General features: G+C 43.5%; 1 protein-coding gene across 1 annotated transcript in view; it reads right to left on the bottom strand.

Annotated features, from left to right (window-relative positions):
* The window catches only part of ITGB5 (integrin subunit beta 5), a 210,964-nt gene that overhangs the window by 82,950 nt on the left and 105,861 nt on the right, over positions 1-22,153 (bottom strand). Inside the window, exons 7-8 of the mRNA XM_030209136.1 lie at positions 16,245-16,340; positions 14,432-14,521 (exon numbers count right to left, since the gene is read on the bottom strand). Of these exons, the coding sequence (XP_030064996.1) occupies positions 14,432-14,521; positions 16,245-16,340 (186 nt within the window). The remainder of the gene's footprint in view (positions 1-14,431; positions 14,522-16,244; positions 16,341-22,153) is intronic.

The raw sequence follows: 22,153 nt of genomic DNA, 5'->3' as shown, positions 1-22,153 counted from the left end.
AGGATATATACTTCCTCACAAGTTATCAACTATAACTGTCCATAAGGCTTCAGCAAAGAGATCTCTTTCTCTCTCTTCTCCCTGGCTGAAACTGGAGCAAAAGCCAGTAACTCCTGGGTAACTTCAAACCAGAAGTGTAGCCAGGTTGAAGACTCCAGGGGAACAGAGAGTGGACTGCCGCCGGCGCCTGTTTTAAATGCAACACATTGAGTAAAAAATAGGCGCTGGCACCAGCGGAAGACTGTTTGGGGGAGCGGCCGCTCCCCTGGCGTCCCACCTAGCTACGCCTCTGCTTCAAACTCCAGGCCAATCAGAGCCCAGAACAACAATATTTGAAAATAGCTGGCCACATCACTGCAGTCACTTCCTCTCTGTGCTTAAACTAAAGGAGGAATCATTCACTTTTTTGCAACAGCTTAAAACACAGCATGCACCAAACTAGAGAAATACATTGCAGGAAAATATCAAAATAATTATCACACGCTTAAAAACCCATTGTTCTATCACAATACCATATTACCACTGGGGTTAGCAGTCCAAAGCTCCTGGAGAGGATAAATAACGCAGCTTGCGAGGTTGATCACAAGTTGCACCATTCAAATACTGCAGCAGTCACTAACCTGCAGATACCACAGCTTAGAGACACCCCTGGTAGTGTTAAAAGGTCAACTTTTATCCCACCTTAAAAACTACCCCCTTCTTTCCACATATTGAAGTAACATAGTAGATGATGGCAGAAAAAGACCTGCACAGTCCATCCAGTCTGCCCAACAAGATAATGTCACATGTGCTACTTTTTGTGTATACCTTACCTTGATTTGTATCTGCCATTGTCAGGGCACAGACCATGTTAGTCTGCCCAGCACTAGCCCCGCCTCCCAACCACCAGCCCCGCCTCCCACCACCGGCTCTGCCTCCCAATCTTGGCAGATTAACATGGCAAGCACAATAATATTTTGAAAATGTACAATGACAAAGAATTTCCCCACACATAAAAGCAGATAATGAGTGTTGAATAGGGACTGACAGCTCATAGAACCAACGTTAGCACTGGGAAATGACTCACAAGAAACCAAGACCTGCAAAACAATTCCATGCTGAAGGCACAGAACTTGGATGTGTCTTATATATTATGTAAGTATTAGGATTTATTTACCACCTTTTCGAAGGAATTCACTCAAGGAGGTGTACAGCAAGAATAATCAATAATAAAGGTGAGTCGGTTGATATTGTGTATCTGGATTTTCAGAAGGCATTTGACAAAGTACCTCATGAAAGACTCCAGAGGAAATTGGAGAGTCATGGGATAGGAGGTAGTGTTCTATTGTGGATTAAAAACTGGTTAAAAGAGAGAAAACAGAGAGTAGGGTTAAACGGTCAGTATTCTCAATGGAGAAGGATAGTTAGTGGGGTTTCCCAGGGGTCTGTGCTGGGACCGCTGCTTTTTAACATATTTATAAACTAGTAAAAAAGGCCCGTTTCTGACACAAATGAAACGGGCGCTAGCAAGGTTTTCCTCGAAGTGTGTATGTTTGGGAGAGTGTATGTGAGAGTGACTGTTTGAGAGTCAGAGTGAAAGTGTGAGTGTGTGTGAGAGAGAGTGAGTCTGGGTGTGAGTGTGTTTGTGAGAGAGTGTGTGTGTGAGAATGAGAGTGTGTGCAAGTGTGTATGTGAGACACAGTATGAAAGAGAGTGTGTGTTTGTGGGCGAGAGAAAGAGTGTGTGTGAGACACAGATTCTCTGTGAGAGTGAGTGTATGAGACCAAGCGAGTGTGTGAGTGACTGTGTGGCACATAGAGAGTGAATGTGATACAGTGTGAGACAGAGTGTGTGAGAGAGTCAGAAAGACATTGTATATGAGAGAGAGAGTGTGAGCCCTGCCCTCCCAATCCATGGCCATCTGTCCCCTGCCCCCTCCATTCATCCTTTTCCAGCAATTCCCCTCTCTCCCTGAGCCCTGCCCTCCCAATCAATGCCCATCCATGCTCCTCTGTCACCTGTCCCCTCCATTCATCCCTATCCAGCAATTCCCCTCTCTCCCTGAGCCCTGCCCTCCCAATCCATGCCCATCCATGCTCCTCTGTCCCCTGCCCCCTCCATTCATCCCTTTCCAGCAATTCCCCTCTCTCCCTGAGCCCTGCCCTCCCAATCCATGGCCATCCATGTTACTCTGTCACCTGCCCCCTCCATTCATCCCTATCCAGCAATTCCCCTCTCTGCCTGAGCCCTGCCCTGCAATCCATATCCATCCATGCCCATCTGTCCCCTCCATTCATCCCTATCCAGCAATTCCCCTCTCCATGAGTCCTGCCCTTCCAATCCATGCCCATCCATGCTCCTCTGTCACCTGGCCCCTCCATTCATCCCTATCCAGCAATTCCCCTCTCTCCCTGAGCCCTGCCCTGCAATCCATATCCATCCATGCCCATCTGTCCCCTCTATTCATCCCTATCCAGCAATTTCCCTCTCTCCCTGAGTCCTGCCCTCCCAATCCATGCCCATCCATGCTCCTCTGTCCCCTGCCCCCTCCATTCATCCCTTTCCAGCAATTCCCCTCTCTCCCTGAGCCCTGCCCTCCCAATCCATGCCCATCCATGCTCCTCTGTCCCCTGCCGCCTCCATTCATCCTTTCCCAGCAAGTCCCCTCTCTCCCTTCCATGACCTCCCCCCTCACATCCATGCTCCTCTCTCTCCCATGTCCCAGCCTGGCCCGCCCTCTTCTCCCCCCCCCTTCGCATCCATGCCCCCCCCTTCGCATCCATGCCCCCCCCTTCACATCCATGCTGTCGCATCCATGCATCCCTTTTTGTTTTTTTTCTTCTTTTTAAATTTACCTCCGTGGCGGTTCCGGCAGCGAAGCGTCAGGAAAGGAGGCGGCGCTCCCGACGTCTAGCTTTCCCTTCGCTGTGTTTCGCCTTCTTTTGACGTCATCCTTGACGTCAGAAGAAGGCGGAACACAGCGAAGGGAAGGCTAGACGTCGGGAGCGCCGCCTCCTTCCCTGACGCTTCGCTGCCGGATTTTTTTTTTTTTTTTCCGCCCTCGACGTCATGACGTTTGACGCGAGGGCGGGGCAGAGACGGCTGGCTGGCTTGAAGGCTTCACACCACGAATCCACGAACCCTTCAGCCTGGGAGTGACGTCAGATGGCTTCATGGCTTCAGAACATTGTCCTCTGAAAGTTGAGGGTGCGTTTTATTATATTAGATGACCTAGAGATGGGAGCAACTAGTGAGGTAATTAAATTTGCTGATGACACAAAAAGTTATTCAAAGTCGTTAAATTTCGACAGGATTGTGAAAAATTGCAAGAGGACCTTACGAAACTGGGAGACTAAATGGCAGATGACATTTAATGTGAGCAAGTGCAAGTGCAAAGTTATGCATGTGGGAAAAAGGAACCCGAATTATAGCTAAGTCATGCAAGGTTCCATGTTAGGAGTCAGTGTGCTGCTGTGGCTAAGAAAGCAAATAGAATGTTAGGTATTATTAGGAAAGGAATAGAAAACAAAAATGAGGATGTTATAATGCCTTTGTATCGCTCCATGGTACGACTGCACCTCGAATATTGTGTTCAATTCTGGTCGCCGTATCTCAAAAAAGATATAGTGGAATTAGAAAAGGTGCAAAGTAGGGCGACGAAAATGATAAAGGGGATGGGACGACTTCCCTATGAGGAAAGGCTAAAGTGGCTAGGGCTCTTCAGCTTGGAGAAAAGGCAGCTGAGAGGAGATATGATAGAGGTGTATAAAATAATGAGTGGAGTTTAATGGGTAGATGTGAAGCATCTGTTTACGTTTTCCAAAAATACTAGGACTAGGGGGCATGCGATGAAGCTACAATATAGTAAATTTAAAACAAATCAGAGAAATTTTTCTTCACTCAAAGTGTAATTAAACTCTGGAATTCATTGCCAGAGAATGTGGTAAAGGCAGTTAGCTTAGCGGAGTTTAAAACAAGGTTTGGACAGCTTCCCAAAGGAAAAGTCCATAGGCCATTATTAAATGGACTTCGGGAAAATCCACTATTTCTGGGATAAGCAGTATAAAATGTTTTGTACTTTTTTGGGATCTTGCCAAGTATACGTGACCTGGATTGGCCACTGTTGGAGACAGGATGCTGGGCTCGATGGACCTTTGGTCTTTCCCAGTGTGGCAGAACTTTTGTACTTATGTATAAGCAATAGACAATTATGGCAGTAAAACTATTCAAATAATAACACAAAGTATGACATATGCTACATTACAATGTCAACACAATAAGCGATAAAACGTCTTAATAGACAGCATAGGGTGGAAGCAAAGAAGGAACACATGGGTATGTAAGGTAAGAGTAACAGGAGAAAATAAGGTAGCTGCTTTACACAGCTGAGAAGTGAAATGCTGACCACCACACTAGTAGAGACAGAAAGAAAAATAAGGTCTTTCTAAACACCAAAGTGAGCCAAATGTCTAGCATTAATCTGAAGCTAGTAATCATTAATCTCACTTATCTGCTCTCAAAAAAGGGTGCAGAGAAGGAGCTACTGTAACATAACAGCAAATCCTGAAAGACAAATGCTTCCAGTGCCAAAAGGGCACATGCCGGAAGAGACAGATGGCAGCGGTCTTAAAAGCTTACACTTAAAAATGTTTGCTGGCTTAATAAAGGAAAGCATCCCTCCCCCACGTATTGCTTTTCGGGTTTCCTTTTAAACAAATCTAGTTGTTGAATAACAGTACGCTTTTTTTTTTTTTGCTGTCTGAAAGAATTTACAGTGCACAACTAAGGCTGAAAATCCCATGTAAAGTCAAAAAGAAAAAAAAATTCTAAATGTCAATATTAACCTTTTTTTCCCTTAAACTGCTGCAACAAAAGAAACGTTTATTCATAAGTTACAAAGAATGCCTCAGGAACTGAGAGCCAGATGCACAAAGCCTAATGAGCCCACAACTTGCGTTTTAAACTGGTTCCAGGCAGTTTAAAACGCAAGTAGTTTACCGGGGGGGGGCATACACTAAGGGCATTTTTCCTGTCACAGTAGCAGGCAACGAAAACGGAATGCAAATTATCCAAAGGATATTATAATGAGCTGCAGTACCGTTTTTCCGATTCCCTTACCGTGGAAACCCTAACGTGAGGTCTACACCTCTCGTTAGGGCTCCTGTGACGGAATCGGAAAGGAAAAGAGCCCCAAAAAAATTAAAAAAGGAAGAAAAAAAAGCAGCCTGCGCTTGTGAGGGACGTCTTTTCGCCGTTTTTTTTAGTTTTGTCTCCCCTGCGCTGCTCACCTTCTGTAGCAGCGAGGAGAAGGAATTAGGGAATCGGGGACCTGCGACTCAAGTCGATCCGGAGTTCAGGACGTCCCTTTCCATTATGCTCCTCTTCCAGGTCTCTTCAGCCAATCAGAGTGCGTGTAGCTGACACCAGCAAGCTAGATGCGCTTTGATTGGCTGAAGAGACCCAAGAAGAGGAGCATAACCGAATGGGATGTCCCGATTCTCCGACTGGCTACCAAGGTAATGGTGAATGCAACGGAGCTACAATGAGTAGCTCATTTGCATTCCCTTTCCTTAGTGAATTCCCGTTCCCTACTGATTCGCTATGGAATCGGTAGGGAACGGGAATTACCGACAACTTTAGTGCATCTTCCTCTGAATGGCTCAGCAGCAGCCCTCTGCGTTGTCATGTTGGAGATCTGGGTTCAATTCTCAGGCTTAGCATCTGCTGCCTGAGGCACCCGGGACTGGGGATGCTAGGCGCTAGTCACTGGAGGAGAGATACCAGGTCACTGCATAACAGTGGCACCCAGTGGCCAGACTCAGATTACACACATACCAGACTCCTGCGAGCTAAGGCTTGTCATTGTGAAACATAGAAAAATGAAGACAGATAAAGGCCATATGGCCTATCCAGTCTGCCCATCCATGCCATCTACTATCCCTTCCTCTCTCTTAGAGATCTTATGTACCCGTCCCAAGATTTCTCGGATCAGATAGAGTTTTCATCTCTACCAACTCCACCAAGAGGCCATTCCATGAACTGACTAACCTTTTCATGAAAAAGTATTTCCTCAGGTTACTTCTGAATCTATCCCCTTTCACCTTCATCCTATGCCCCCTCATTCCAGAGCTTCCTTTGAATTGAAACTGACTTGCCTCCTGTGCATTACTGCCATGCATCTATTTAAATGTCTCTATCGTATCTCTCGCCTTTCTTCCAAAGGCCTTTCTCACACGTTGAGATCTTTAAGTCTCTCCACATACGGTTTATGATGAAGGCCACTGCCCATTTCAGTAGTCACCCTCTGGACCGACTCCATCCTGTTTATATCTTTCAGACAGTGCGGTCTCTAGAATTACACCCAATATTCTAAATGAGGTTTAGAGGCATATTTTCAAAGCATTTAGACTTACAAAGTTCCATAGTAACCTATGGAGCTTTGTAAGTCTAAGCACTTTGAAAACGAGCCCCTTAGCATCTGTGAGCAACGGGGTTCATGTGCAACAGGGGTACCACCTATCCTTGGTGAGAATGTACATGGAGAAGGCTTTCCCCACTTGGAAGGCCTTGGGAAGAGTTATGATGAAACTTGATGATGTAATGCAGCAGTACACAATCTAATGTTCAGCAGGGAATTTGGGCCTTTCACCATTTTTTTTTTACCTCTTCTATACCAGGGGCAATGGAGGGTTAAGTGACTTGTCCAGAGTCACAAGGAGCTGCAGTGGGAACTGAACTCACTTATCGGCATTTGGTCTTACTGCTGGGATGGTAAATCTCACTCATTTGGATGGAGCACCCTTCTCTGCAGGGACCTCCCTCTGAGTCCCAACAAACCTCAGGAAAGACAAATGTGCATACGAATCACCATACTAGGACAGACTAAAGGTTCACCAAGCCCAATATCCTGTTTCCAATAGTCACAAGTACCTATAGTAAGATCTTAAAAGAGTAAAACAGATTTTTTGCTGCTTATGGTGTATGGACCTTTCTTTCAGGAACTTGGCCAAACCTTTTTTAAACCCTGCTAATCTAACTGCTTTTAACACATTCTCTGGCAACAAATTCCAGAATTTAATTACATGTTGCGTGAAAAAATTATTTTCTCTGATTTGTTTTAAAATTACTACTTAGTAGCTTCATTGTAAGCTCTTTGAGCAGGGACTGTCTTTCTTCTATGTTTGTGCAGCGCTGTGTACGCCTTGTAGCGCTATAGAAATGCTAAATAGTAGTAGTAGTAGTAATGCCCCTTAGTCCTTGTATTTTTGGAAAGAGTAAACAATTGATTCACATCTACTTCTTCCATTCCAATCAGTATTTTATAGATCTCTACAATGTCTCCCCTCAGCTGTTTGTTCTCCAAACTGAAGAGCCCTAGCCACTTCAACCTTTTCTCATGAGGAAGCTGTCTCATCCTCTTTCATTTTCATTGTCCTTCTCTGTACTGTTTCTAATTATACTGGTTACCACTACTGCACACAATACTCAAGGTGCGGTCGCACCATGGAGCAATACAAGGATATTATAATATTTTCATTTTTATTTTCCATTCCTTTCCTAATGATTCCTAACATTCTATTTGCTTTCTTAGCCAATGCTGCACACTGAGCAGAGGGTTTCAACGTATCATCAATGACACCTAAATCCTTTTCCTGGGTGGTGACTCCTAATGTGGAAACATCACGTAGCTGTAGTTTGGGTTCCTCTTTCCCACATGCATCACTTTGCGCTTGCTCACATTATATGTCATCTGCCATTTGGATGCCCAGTTTCCCTGTCTCGTAAGGTCCTCTTGTAATTTTTCACAATCCTCTTGTGATTTAACAACTTCGAATAGCTTGGTGTCATCAGCAAATTTGATCACCTAACTTGTTATTCCCATTTCCAGATCATTTATAAATATGTTAAAAAGCAGCGGTCCCAGTAGAGACCCCTGGGGAACCCCATTATCTACCCTTCTCCATTGGGGATAATGACCATTTAATCCTACTCTCTGTTTTGTTAAACATATACCTCCCCTAGGAAACTACTATACAGTAACCCCTTCTCCTCTCACTATTAACGGGGTACTCACAGAACCTGTGTAAACTCTGAAGTCCTTTTAGTACTGGAGAACTTGGTAACTCCTTTGCATGTTTACTTGTTAAGAACCCTTATGTTATCATCCTCACTTTAATATTCCCTTATCTCTTGTTTGTCTGTCCTAATTAGATTGTAAGCTCTGTCGAGCAGGGACTGTCTCTTCATGTTCAAGTGTACAGCGCTGCATACGTCTAGTAGCACTATAGAAATGATAAGTAGTAATCTTTGGGATTCCGGAATCTTGCTACTCTTTAGGATTCTGCACGGAATCTTGCTATTGTTTGGGATTCTGGAATCTTGCTACTCTTTGTCCTTATCCCTTATTTGTCCTGTTTGTCTGTCCTAATTAGATTGTAAGTTCTGTCGAGCAAGGACTGTCTCTTCATGTTCAGGTGTACAGCGCTGCGTACGTCTAGCAGCGCTACAGAAATGATAAGTAGTAGTAGTAGTAGTCTTTGGGATTCCAGAATCTTGCTACTCTTTGGGATTCTGCACGGAATCTTGCTATTGTTTGGGATTTCGGAATCTTCCTACTCTTTGTCCTTATCCCTTATTTGTCCTGTTTGTCTGTCCTAATTAGATTGTAAGCTCTGTCGAGCAGGGACTGTCTCTTCATGCTCAAGTGTACAGCGCTGCGTACGTCTAGTAGCGCTATAGAAATGATTAGTAGTAGTAGTAGTAAGTAGTATGTTTATCCACAAGGCTAACTAGGAGCCCTTGTGGTAATGTCATGGGTGAAGCTGTACCCACAGTTAGTCGTTGTGAATGATTCATCAACCTTCATGTCCTGCTGCTGGGAAATGGAAGAGAATGTTTCTTTTTTTCACGCTCCTCTGCATTCAAATAAATGTATAAATAACCCATGTCCATGTAATACAGAGTCTAGGAAAGAAAAGAAACTCAGGAACTGATTCAAACTTCTAAAAATGATTAACATCTTTGCACTGTGGCAGCACTTGTAGCAGATATAAATATATTATGAGAAACATTTTTCCTGCTGGAATTTTCCCTTGTTGTGAGTGAATTTTCTTTGAGTATGGTTTTGAGCCAGCTTTCCGTTCTAGTAGAGGCAGGGCTGGGTGCCGCCACTTTCAAGGTATAGGGGGGGGGGGGGGGGGCGAGGAAGAGAGCCACTAGACCACCAGATTGGTTTGCGGCCCACAGGGCCACCAGGGCTTTTTGGAGGGGTGCAAGGGGGGGAGGGGTTAGGGGGCTGGAGATCCAGTGGATCTCCAGCCCTCCCCCTGTGAACTTGTGTTGGGGGGCCGGAGATCCAGTGGCTTGGGGTGGAGGTTCGGTGGGGGCACTAGGCCAGCAGGGTCTTGCTGTTTCAGGGGGTCTGGTGGTCCCGCGGACCTTCAACCCTTGTGTTTGACAGCCCAGATCTTACAAACAATTGTGGGAGGATTGTGCCTGAGAATGATCCTCCCGAACTTCACCCTATGATCAGAGATTATGGCGCACATAAATTTGCATGCTGTTATCTCTGATCATAGGTAATTTTGATCATCTGGGCATGCGAGTTCCCTCTTATTTCTACATTTCCCCTTTCCTCTGTGTTCTTTCTGGGTATTACCGGGAAGGGGCTCAGTCTTTGCAATGGTCACTTTTGCAATGGTTACTTCTTCCCATTGAGAAGCACAAGGTGTAGATCCTTCAAAGGGGGGAAAGGGATTTATCACTTCACGTCCCAAGATGTAAATAACCCTTCTACCTATAATAGTAACCTTAGGTGTGTGCTCTATATGTCCCCCACTGTACAGCACTACAATAGCCCTTATGGGTGAAAAGGGCACCTATATATGGGTACAGCAGGGTTTTGGTGACTTTGGGAGGAGACTCAGTTTCCAGCACAAGTGTAACAGGTAGAAGGAGATAGGGACCTGGGTCCCCCACTGTGTACTGTACTGACCACTACACTACTCCAGGGACCTGCATGCACCTCTAATAGACCGCCCTTAACATCTAAGGCTGTAATAGAGGGTAGTAAGTCATATTTTTATTTGCATTTTTGGGGGTGGGAGGGTGTCAGTGACCACTGGGGGGGGTATTGGGGGATCACCCCTGATTTCTTCCAGTGGTCATTTAGGGCACCTTTTTGTTCCTTATTCATTTTTTTTTTTTTTTTAAAGATAATTTAATATACATAATATTCAAACAAGAATAATAATACACAATTTATGAAATATCATAAGGAAATAAAAAAGAAATTAACACTCTTCCATCGTCCACAATTTAACAAGAAATGATCCAAGAATTTAGAAAATTATCAAGCTATGAAAAAACCATGCGCCTTGCCCTGTGGACTCACTCCAAATTGCTATACAGTGTTACATTCAGGTCTAAAGTCTCACAACAACACTCTCTTTACTTTTAAGAAAATTATCCAACTGATTAGGTTCAAAAAAACTGATATTGCTTAGTGTGGAGTAAAATCCTACACACACAAGGAAATTTCAAAAGAAAGTTTGCTCCCAGGGCTATTGCCCTTGGACGCAAAGCAAGAAATGTCTTACGTCGCTTTTGGGTTTCCCTAGATAAATCTGGGAAAACCCGTACTTTTGAACCTAGAAATAAAGAATTCAAATGTCTTAGGGAGAGTCTGAGAACTGCATCTTCATTTTGAAAACAGGTCTAGACCAAAACATCTTGGTTTTAGTCATGAACATTTTTGTTTTGTTCCATTATGGCTCTAAAATGTCCAAGTACATAAGTACTGCCATACTGGAACAGACCAACAGGCTTATTTTCGAAAGAGAAGGCCGCCCATCTTTCGACACAAATCGCAAGATGGGCGTCCTTCTCACAGAGTCGTCCAAATCGGTATAATCGAAAGCCGATTTTGGACGTCCCCAACTGCTTTCCGTCGCGGGGACGGCCAAAGTTCACAGGAGCGTGTCGGAGGCGTTAGGAAGGCGGGACTTGGGCATGCCTAACACATGGACATCCTCGACCCATAATGGAAAAAAAAAGGGCGTCCCTGACGAGCACTTGGACGACTTTACCTGGTCCTGTTTTTCTTACGACCAAGGCACAAAAAGCTGCCTGAACTGACCAGATGACCACTGGAGAGAATTGGGGATGACCTCCCCTTACTCCCCCAGTGGTCACTAACCCTCTCCCACCCTCAAAAAAATTTCTTTAAAAATATTTTGTGCCAGCCTCTATGCCAGCCTCAAATGTCATACTCAGGTCCATCGCAGCAGTACGCAGGTCCCTGGAGAAGTTTTAGTGAGTGCAGTGCACTTCAGGCAGGTGAACCCAGGCCCATCCCTCCCACCTGTTATGTTTGTGGTGGTAAAAGTGAGCCCTCCAAAAGCCACCACAAACCCACTGTACCCACATCTAGGTGCCTCCCTTCACCCGTAAGGGCTATGGTAGTGGTGTACAGTTGTGGGTAGTGGGTTTACTAGCATACATGCAAAAGAATGCGTGTGCATGTAGGCGCTTGAACTTACATCAGCCCAAGGGCTGTTGCAAACGCCCACATGTACGTGAATACATTAAGGAATGCTATAATCTAGACTCTGCTCATGGTCTGCCCAAACTCCACCTCATGCATGCAAACAGTGGAAGTATTCCTCATGACACTTATATCTGTACTTTCATGCTACATGGAAATGTATAAAAGGATATTTAAGTGTGTAAGTGGACATTTATGTTTATCAACAATTATCGTTCAGTAAAATTTTTTATACCAACTGGCTGTATATGATCATGGTGGTTTACAACATAGAATAATAATTAAAATAGACAAGAATGCCACAGAAAATTAAGACAGCCCTATAACATTCATCCAAGTTTATTTTAACATGAGAAAAGATAAAAGAAGTTACAGAAACATCCCAGAAATACCCCACAATCAGCTCCCCCTCCCTCTGAAATGTCAGATGACCCAATCGCATGGACAAGAAAATATGTTTTCAACTGTCTTTTAAGTCAAAGATTCCAATGCAGGTACTTCAACTGGAAGCTGATTCCGAGGAACAGGTGCCAGACATTCACTGGACACGCTTACAAGAGCTGAGCCGACCACACAACTCTTGTGGGCACACGCCAAGAACGTTTGGACCCCTTTACCAACCAATGCTCAGCACTAACAGTGTGCATATAATTTGCATGCTGTTAGTATTGAGCATTGGTCGCTAAAAAATAATCGGTGTTCCAGCCAGTGTTTTTTCCCCAGAGTAAGAGTCCATCAATATTTTATTTCTGTTACATTTGTACCCCGCGCTTTCCCACTCATGGCAGGCTCAATGCGGCTTACATGGGGCAATGGAGGGTTAAGTGACTTGCCCAAAGTCACAAGGAGCTGCCTGTGCCGGGAATCGAACTCAGTTCCTCAGGACCAAAGTCCACCACCCTAACCACTGGGCCACTCCTCCACTGTTGGTACTATTTGAGATTCTACATGGAATGTTGCTATTCCACTAGCAACATTCCATGTAGAAGTCGGCCCTTGCAGATCACCAATGTGGCCACGCAGGACGTCAGACTCACAGAAACAGAAGCCTGCGCAGCCTTCTACATGGAATGTTGCTAGTGGAATAGCAACATTCCATATAGAATCTCCAATAGTAGCAACATTCCATGTAGAATCTTCAATAGTATCTATTTTATTTTTGTTACATTTGTACCCCGCGCTTTCCCACTCAAGGCAGGCTCAATGCAGCTTACATGGGGCAATGGAGGGTTAAGTGACTTGCCCAGAGTCACAAGGAGCTGCCTGTGCTGGGAATCAAACTCAGTTCCTCAGGACCAAAGTCCACCACCCTAACCACTAGGCCACTCCTCCACTGTTGCTACTATTTGAGATTCTACATGGAATGTTGCTATTCCAACATTCCATGTAGAAGTCGGCCCTTGCAGATCACCAATGTGGCCGTGCAGGCTTCTGCTTCTGTGAGTCTGACGTCCTGCACGTATGTGCAGGACGTCAGACTCACAGAAACAGAAGCCTGCGCAGCCTTCTACATGGAATGTTGCTAGTGGAACAGCAACATTCCATGTAGAATCTCCAATAGTAGCAACATTCCATGTAGAATCTCCAATAGTATCTATTTTATTTTTGTTACATTTGTACCCTGCGCTTTCCCACTCATGGCAGGCTCAATGCGGCTTACATGGGGCAATGGAGGGTTAAGTGACTTGCCCAGAGTCACAAGGAGCTGCCTGTGCCTGAAGTGGGAATCGACCTCAGTTCCTCAGTTCCCCAGGACCAAAGTCCACCACCCTAACCACTAGGCCACTCCTAGATTTTGCAAAACAAAGAATCTGACTAGCACACTAAAATATGATAACACAAACAAAACTAGCAAAGAACGTGTATGATCATGCTTAAGAATTTTAATGCAAACTACTGGCTATTTTTGCATCAGTTGTTTTAAAGTAGCAAAGTGATTTAAGAACAGCAAAATTACGAGAAGAAAATCATGCAATTTTGCGATTTTTTTTAGTGAATCTTAACTACATCTCGAGGACTGGTAGTTAAGTTTATTTGATCAGAAAGACTGTGATCGCACATAGGGGCCCATTCACTAAGCTAAGTCAAAAAGTGGCCAGTGCTGTCCCCAGCACGTATCGGACGCACGCCAAGTGGCATTTGGCGCACATAGGTCATTACCGCTCGGTTACCGCGTGAGTCTTTCCCGCTAGGTCAATGGCTGGCGGTAAGGTCGCAGACCCAAAATGGACGCGTGGCAATTTGACTTTGCCGCAAAAAGGCCTTTTTACCAGGTGAGCTGAAAAATAGATCGGCGTGCGCACAAAACCCGTGCCTACACTACCGCAAGCCATTTTTCAGCGCACCTTAGTAAAAGGACCCCTTAGTGTGGCAGTAAAATGTCTAATTTTCCATTATTCCCATTAATAGCCACATGCTAATTTTTCATTAGCGTGTGGCCATTAGTGCGTGAGAACCTACCGACACCTATTTTCTAGCTGGTAAGGGCTCACACGCTAACCACGAACTAATCGGTTAGTGCGCAGCGATGAAGCTGCACTAACCGATTAGCCCAGTACACGCCTACTCTCTGCCCCCCAGACACACCCCCAGTGCTAAGAAATAAAATCTATTTTTTAGCACGAGGGAAGCACAAGCAGAACCCAAAACTACCACGGGATGCCTGCGTGTGCCCCGCGGAAGTGCTTTTTAACCTTCTGTAAGCGCACATTAGTGCTTACGGCAGCTTAGTAAAAGGGTCCCATAGATTTTCGTGCAGAAAAATAGTACAAATCTCATTTTTATAACGTTTATCATGAGAAAAACGTAGAGGTACCAGCTCTTTTCTGCAAACAGATCTGCAGGTTAATACATTCGTATTTAAGTATGCAAACGGCACAGAAAGCACAAGAAGAAAAAGAAACTTACGTTGTATGCGTTGATTATCAGCTGGATAATATTTTTGGAGTCTTGATCTAAAATCTCCACTGTTGTTCCAGGTATCAACGAAGTAAAATTCTTTCAAACAAAATTTGCAGTGGATTGTTATTAAATACAGATATAAACAGCTATTAAAGCAAATAATGATTAAGATAACTCATATGAGTTGCAATCCAGCTGGAGAAGTGCTATATTTATTGCTTAGTTAAAACAAGTTCTATCTACAGCTTGGCAGCACCTCTGTCACTGCTCATCTTTGATGCCAGGCTACCTGCCAACAGTTTGCACCTCCTAACCTGCTCATCAACTTTAAGCTTTTAATTTCAAAGGAACAGGAAAAACTCAGTGCAAAAGTATTTCTAGCTGTTTCTTTTTTTTTTTTTTGCATTAAACCACAACATCATTCTCCAAGTCCACACACAGTAGCTACATCTGTGCACATCCTTTCAGGGCTCCACCTATAAGTGGCTCTTAATCAGGCATACTGTTCCCTCTAAACTGCCAGTGGGGGCTGATACTTCAATATTGCGTTTTCAATCACTAAGGACAGACAAGTTCCCTTGAGTCCTACAGAGTCCTCCTTCTCTACTCATATCCAGCAGATCGCCAAGACCTGTAGTTTCTTTCTTTACAACATGCGTAAAATCCGCCCCTTTCTTTCCGAGCACTCTACCAAAACCCTCATCCACACCCTCGTCACCTCTCGTTTAGACTACTGCAATCTGCTTCTTGCTGGCCTCCCACTTAGTCACCTCTCCCCTCTCCAGTCGGTTCAAAACTCTGCTGCCCGTCTCATCTTCCGCCAGAGTCGCTTTACTCATACTACCCCTCTCCTCAGGTCGCTTCACAGGCTCCCTATCTGTTTTCGCATCTTGTTTAAACTTCTTCTACTGACCTATAAATGTATTCACTCTGCTGCTCCCCAGTATCTCTCCACACTCGTCCTTCCCTACTCCCCTTCCCGTGCGCTCCGATCCATGGATAAATCCTTCTTATCTGTTCCCTTCTCCACTACTGCCAACTCCAGACTTTGCTCCTTCTGTCTCGCTGCACCCTACGCCTGGAATAAACTTCCTGAGCCCCTACATCTTGCCCCATCCTTGACCATCTTTAAATCTAGATTGAAAGCCCACCTCTTCAACATTGCTTTTGACTTGCGAGAGGTACCTCTCGCTTCTACCTACCCTCTTCTCCTCTTTCCTCTACACATTAATTGAATTACTTACTTTATATTTTTTGTCTATTAGATTGTAAGCTCTTTGAGCAGGGACTGTCTTTCTTCTATGTTTGTGCAGCACTGTGTACGCTTTGTAGCGCTATATAAATGCTAAATAGTAGTAGTAGTAGAGCTTGAATGTCCCTCATTATTGAAAATGTGATAGTGAAACAGCACCCCCCACTGGCAGAAATGTAGGTGGAGGACTCCCGCTCAGGCACCTGTGGGAGTCTGAAGAACAGGGTTATAGGGAGGGGAAGGAGACAGAAGAATTGAGGAGACATGAGACGTGAAAGGAATGGGATTCTGACCCACAGACACCTAAAAAAAAACATGCAGACCTCTGTGGAAATCTCTGGGCAGTCAACGGAAGGCTGACTAGAAAGTCAGTCATTAGGGATAGGCATTCGTCAAATTTCATTTTCAGTTCATTTGGCCTTCTTTCCTAATTTTAGGATTCTTTTTTTAATTTCAGTTTGTTTCACATAAAAATTTCAGTGCACATTAGAACTTTTTAACCTGCAGCTTTTCAGTATGTGCTGCAGGCAGCCATTTTGTTTGCCCACTAGGGACTGGACAGCTTACCTTGTAGAGCATATAATGAGATTTTGTCACTGCAAAGATGAGATAAATGTTGTTCTCAGCCAGTTTCTCTCCAAGAAGTGCAAGGGATGGATAATCCTAAGAAAACACAGAAGAGGTTGGCTACAACTATTTCTAAATTACAACTACAGAACTGCATTATTAACAATGCCTTAGATAAGGGGAAAGAAGCAATTCCTCCTATCTGCATTGTGTTTCTAAAAAAGAGATCTACAACCTATACTCCAGGAGGATGAATTACTGAAAGAGATATTCCCATCCCCACCAGTACTGGCCTTCCGACAGCCACCCAACTTAAAACACAAGCTAATCAGAAGTAAACTTCCATCACAGACTGAAAAGGAACAGAAGGGCACACTTCCCTGTAATTTATCCAGTTGCAAACTATGCCAAAATATTTCACAGGACCCCAAAGTCATCCACAAAGGAAAGATATTCAACATAAAGGGATCTTTCACTTGCTCATCTTCCAATGTGGTATATATCATTCAGTGTAAAAAATGTAACGAAGGATGCTATATTGGAGAAACAGGCCAGATGCTTAAGACAAGATTCAATTTACATAGACATCACATGAACAATACTGGTGCCAGTAGGGCTCCCACCCCTGTTGGTCAGCATTTTACAGGACCAGGACACTGTACCAGTGATTTCACAGTGAGAATCCTGAAAGGTAACTTTAAAACCATACAAGAACGTAAGACCTTTGAAGTCAGAATGATTGAATATTTTAACACCCAACAGAAAGGACTTAACAAGGACCTGGGGTTCCTAGCCCATTATAAACCATAAAGCTGTATTTCTCTTTTGATCACCCCACCCCTCACCTATCCACACCCATCCTGTTAGAATATCAGTGATATGCTTTGATGTCCCCATGCATACCTCCGACCCACCCCCATCCTCCCACCCTGTCAGACTGTCATAGTAATGCTTGAATGTTTTCACTTATATACACTGTCAGCTAGCACATTTGCTTATTTCCGATCTGAGGAAGAAGGGCAACCTTCGAAAGCTAATCAAGAAATGTATTAAGTTATGTCCAATAAAAAGGTATCATCTTATTTTCTTTTCCATGTTTTATTTTGTTTGATTTCTATAGATTCTACATGGAATGTTGCTATTCCACTAGCAACATTCCATGTAGAAGTCGGCCCTTGCGGATCACCAACGTGGCCGCGCAGGCTTCTGCTTCTGTGAGTCTGACGTCCTGCACGTACGTGCAGGACGTCAGACTCACAGAAACAGAAGCCTGCGCAGCCTTCTACCTGGAATGTTGCTAGTGGAATAGCAACATTCCATGTAGAATCTCCAATAGTAGCAACATTCCATGTAGAATCTCCAATGGTATCTATTTTACTGTCACAGTAATGCTTGAATGTTTTCACTTATATACACTGTCAGCTAGCACATTTGCTTATTTCCGATCTGACGAAGAAGGGCAACCTTCGAAAGCTAATCAAGAAATGTATTAAGTTATGTCCAATAAAAAAGGTATCATCTTATTTTCTTTTCCATGTTGTATTTTGTTTGATTTCTATAGATTCTACATGGAATGTTGCTATTCCACTAGCAACATTCCATGTAGAAGTCGGCCCTTGTGGATCACCAATGTGGCCGCGCAGGCTTCTGCTTCTGTGAGTCTGACGTCCTGCACGTACGTGCAGGACGTCAGACTCACAGAAACAGAAGCCTGCGCAGCCTTCTACCTGGAATGTTGCTAGTGGAATAGCAACATTCCATGTAGAATCTCCAATAGTAGCAACATTCCATGTAGAATCTCCAATGGTATCTATTTTACTGTCATAGTAATGCTTGAATGTTTTCACTTCTATACACTGTCAGCTAGCACATTTGCTTATTTCCGATCTGACGAAGAAGGGCAACCTTCGAAAGCTAATCAAGAAATGTATTAAGTTATGTCCAATAAAAAAGCTATCATCTTATTTTCTTTTCCATGTTTTATTTTGTTTGATTTCTATAGATTCTACATGGAATGTTGCTATTCCACTAGCAACATTCCATGTAGAAGTCGGCCCTTGTAGATCACCAATGTGGCCGCGCAGGCTTCTGCTTCTGTGAGTCTGACGTCCTGCACGTACGTGCAGGACGTCAGACTCACAGAAACAGAAGCCTGCGCAGCCTTCTACCTGGAATGTTGCTAGTGGAATAGCAACATTCCATGTAGAATCTCCAATAGTAGCAACATTCCATGTAGAATCTCCAGTAGTATCTATTTTACTGTCATAGTAATGCTTGAATGTTTTCACTTATATACACTGTCAGCCAGCACATTTGCTTATTTCCGATCTGAGGAAGAAGGGCAACCTTCGAAAGCTAATCAAGAAATGTATTAAGTTATGTCCAATAAAAAAGGTATCGTCTTATTTTCTTTTCCATGTTTTATTTTGTTTGATTTCTATAGATTCTACATGGAATGTTGCTATTCCACTAGCAACATTCCATGTAGAAGTCGGCCCTTGCGGATCACCAACGTGGCCGCGCAGGCTTCTGCTTCTGTGAGTCTGACGTCCTACACGTACGTGCAGGACGTCAGACTCACAGAAACAGAAGCCTGCGCAGCCTTCTACATGGAATGTTGCTAGTGGAATAGCAACATTCCATGTAGAATCTCCAATAGTAGCAACATTCCATGTAGAATCTCCAATGGTATCTATTTTACTGTCATAGTAATGCTTGAATGTTTTCACTTCTATACACTGTCAGCTAGCACATTTGCTTATTTCCGATCGGACGAAGAAGGGCAACCTTCGAAAGCTAATCAAGAAATGTCTTAAGTTATGTCCAATAAAAAAGGTATCATCTTATTTTCTTTTCCATGTTTTATTTTGTTTGATTTCTATAGATTCTACATGGAATGTTGCTATTCCACTAGCAACATTCCATGTAGAAGTCGGCCCTTGCGGATCACCAACGTGGCCGCGCAGGCTTCTGCTTCTGTGAGTCTGACGTCCTGCACGTACGTGCAGGACGTCAGACTCACAGAAACAGAAGCCTGCGCAGCCTTCTACATGGAATGTTGCTAGTGGAATAGCAACATTCCATGTAGAATCTCCAATAGTAGCAACATTCCATGTAGAATCTCCAATGGTATCTATTTTACTGTCATAGTAATGCTTGAATGTTTTCACTTATATACACTGTCAGCTAGCACATTTGCTTATTTCCGATCTGACCAAGAAGGGCGACCTTCGAAAGCTAATCAAGAAATGTATTAAATTATGTCCAATAAAAAAGGTATCATCTTATTTTCTTTTCCATGTTTTATTTTGTTTGATTTCTATAGATTCTACATGGAATGTTGCTATTCCACTAGCAACATTCCATGTAGAAGTCGGCCCTTGCGGATCACCAACGTGGCCGCGCAGGCTTCTGCTTCTGTGAGTCTGACATCCTGCACGTACGTGCAGGACGTCAGACTCACAGAAACAGAAGCCTGCGCAGCCTTCTACCTGGAATGTTGCTAGTGGAATAGCAACATTCCATGTAGAATCTCCAATAGTAGCAACATTCCATGTAGAATCTCCAATGGTATCTATTTTACTGTCATAGTAATGCTTGAATATTTTCACTTATATACACTGTCAGCTAGCACATTTGCTTATTTCCGATCTGACGAAGAAGGGCAACCTTCGAAAGCTAATCAAGAAATGTATTAAGTTATGTCCAATAAAAAAGCTATCATCTTATTTTCTTTTCCATGTTTTATTTTGTTTGATTTCTATAGATTCTACATGGAATGTTGCTATTCCACTAGCAACATTCCATGTAGAAGTCGGCCCTTGTAGATCACCAATGTGGCCGCGCAGGCTTCTGCTTCTGTGAGTCTGACGTCCTGCACGTACGTGCAGGACGTCAGACTCACAGAAACAGAAGCCTGCGCAGCCTTCTACCTGGAATGTTGCTAGTGGAATAGCAACATTCCATGTAGAATCTCCAATAGTAGCAACATTCCATGTAGAATCTCCAGTAGTATCTATTTTACTGTCATAGTAATGCTTGAATGTTTTCACTTATATACACTGTCAGCCAGCACATTTGCTTATTTCCGATCTGAGGAAGAAGGGCAACCTTCGAAAGCTAATCAAGAAATGTATTAAGTTATGTCCAATAAAAAAGGTATCGTCTTATTTTCTTTTCCATGTTTTATTTTGTTTGATTTCTATAGATTCTACATGGAATGTTGCTATTCCACTAGCAACATTCCATGTAGAAGTCGGCCCTTGCGGATCACCAACGTGGCCGCGCAGGCTTCTGCTTCTGTGAGTCTGACGTCCTACACGTACGTGCAGGACGTCAGACTCACAGAAACAGAAGCCTGCGCAGCCTTCTACATGGAATGTTGCTAGTGGAATAGCAACATTCCATGTAGAATCTCCAATAGTAGCAACATTCCATGTAGAATCTCCAATGGTATCTATTTTACTGTCATAGTAATGCTTGAATGTTTTCACTTCTATACACTGTCAGCTAGCACATTTGCTTATTTCCGATCGGACGAAGAAGGGCAACCTTCGAAAGCTAATCAAGAAATGTCTTAAGTTATGTCCAATAAAAAAGGTATCATCTTATTTTCTTTTCCATGTTTATTTTGTTTGATTTCTATAGATTCTACATGGAATGTTGCTATTCCACTAGCAACATTCCATGTAGAAGTCGGCCCTTGCGGATCACCAACGTGGCCGCGCAGGCTTCTGCTTCTGTGAGTCTGACGTCCTGCACGTACGTGCAGGACGTCAGACTCACAGAAACAGAAGCCTGCGCAGCCTTCTACATGGAATGTTGCTAGTGGAATAGCAACATTCCATGTAGAATCTCCAATAGTAGCAACATTCCATGTAGAATCTCCAATGGTATCTATTTTACTGTCATAGTAATGCTTGAATGTTTTCACTTATATACACTGTCAGCTAGCACATTTGCTTATTTCCGATCTGACCAAGAAGGGCGACCTTCGAAAGCTAATCAAGAAATGTATTAAATTATGTCCAATAAAAAAGGTATCATCTTATTTTCTTTTCCATGTTTTATTTTGTTTGATTTCTATAGATTCTACATGGAATGTTGCTATTCCACTAGCAACATTCCATGTAGAAGTCGGCCCTTGCGGATCACCAACGTGGCCGCGCAGGCTTCTGCTTCTGTGAGTCTGACATCCTGCACGTACGTGCAGGACGTCAGACTCACAGAAACAGAAGCCTGCGCAGCCTTCTACCTGGAATGTTGCTAGTGGAATAGCAACATTCCATGTAGAATCTCCAATAGTAGCAACATTCCATGTAGAATCTCCAATGGTATCTATTTTACTGTCATAGTAATGCTTGAATGTTTTCACTTATATACACTGTCAGCTAGCACATTTGCTTATTTCCGATCTGAGGAAGAAGGGCAACCTTCGAAAGCTAATCAAGAAATGTATTAAGTTATGTCGAATAAAAAAGGTATCATCTTATTTTCTTTTCCATGTTTTATTTTGTTTGATTTCTATAGATTCTACATGGAATGTTGCTATTCCACTAGCAACATTCCATGTAGAAGTCGGCCCTTGCGGATCACCAACGTGGCCGCGCAGGCTTCTGCTTCTGTGAGTCTGACATCCTGCACGTACGTGCAGGACGTCAGACTCACAGAAACAGAAGCCTGCGCAGCCTTCTACATGGAATGTTGCTAGTGGAATAGCAACATTCCATGTAGAATCTCCAATAGTAGCAACATTCCATGTAGAATCTCCAATGGTATCTATTTTACTGTCATAGTAATGCTTGAATGTTTTCACTTATATACACTGTCAGCTAGCACATTTGCTTATTTCCGATCTGAGGAAGAAGGGCAACCTTCGAAAGCTAATCAAGAAATGTATTAAGTTATGT

The sequence above is a fragment of the Microcaecilia unicolor genome, chromosome 7 (genome assembly GCF_901765095.1).
Source record: "Microcaecilia unicolor chromosome 7, aMicUni1.1, whole genome shotgun sequence".
NCBI classification, from domain to species: Eukaryota; Metazoa; Chordata; class Amphibia; order Gymnophiona; family Siphonopidae; genus Microcaecilia; species Microcaecilia unicolor.
This window is presented reverse-complemented; position numbering and strand designations above follow the sequence as displayed.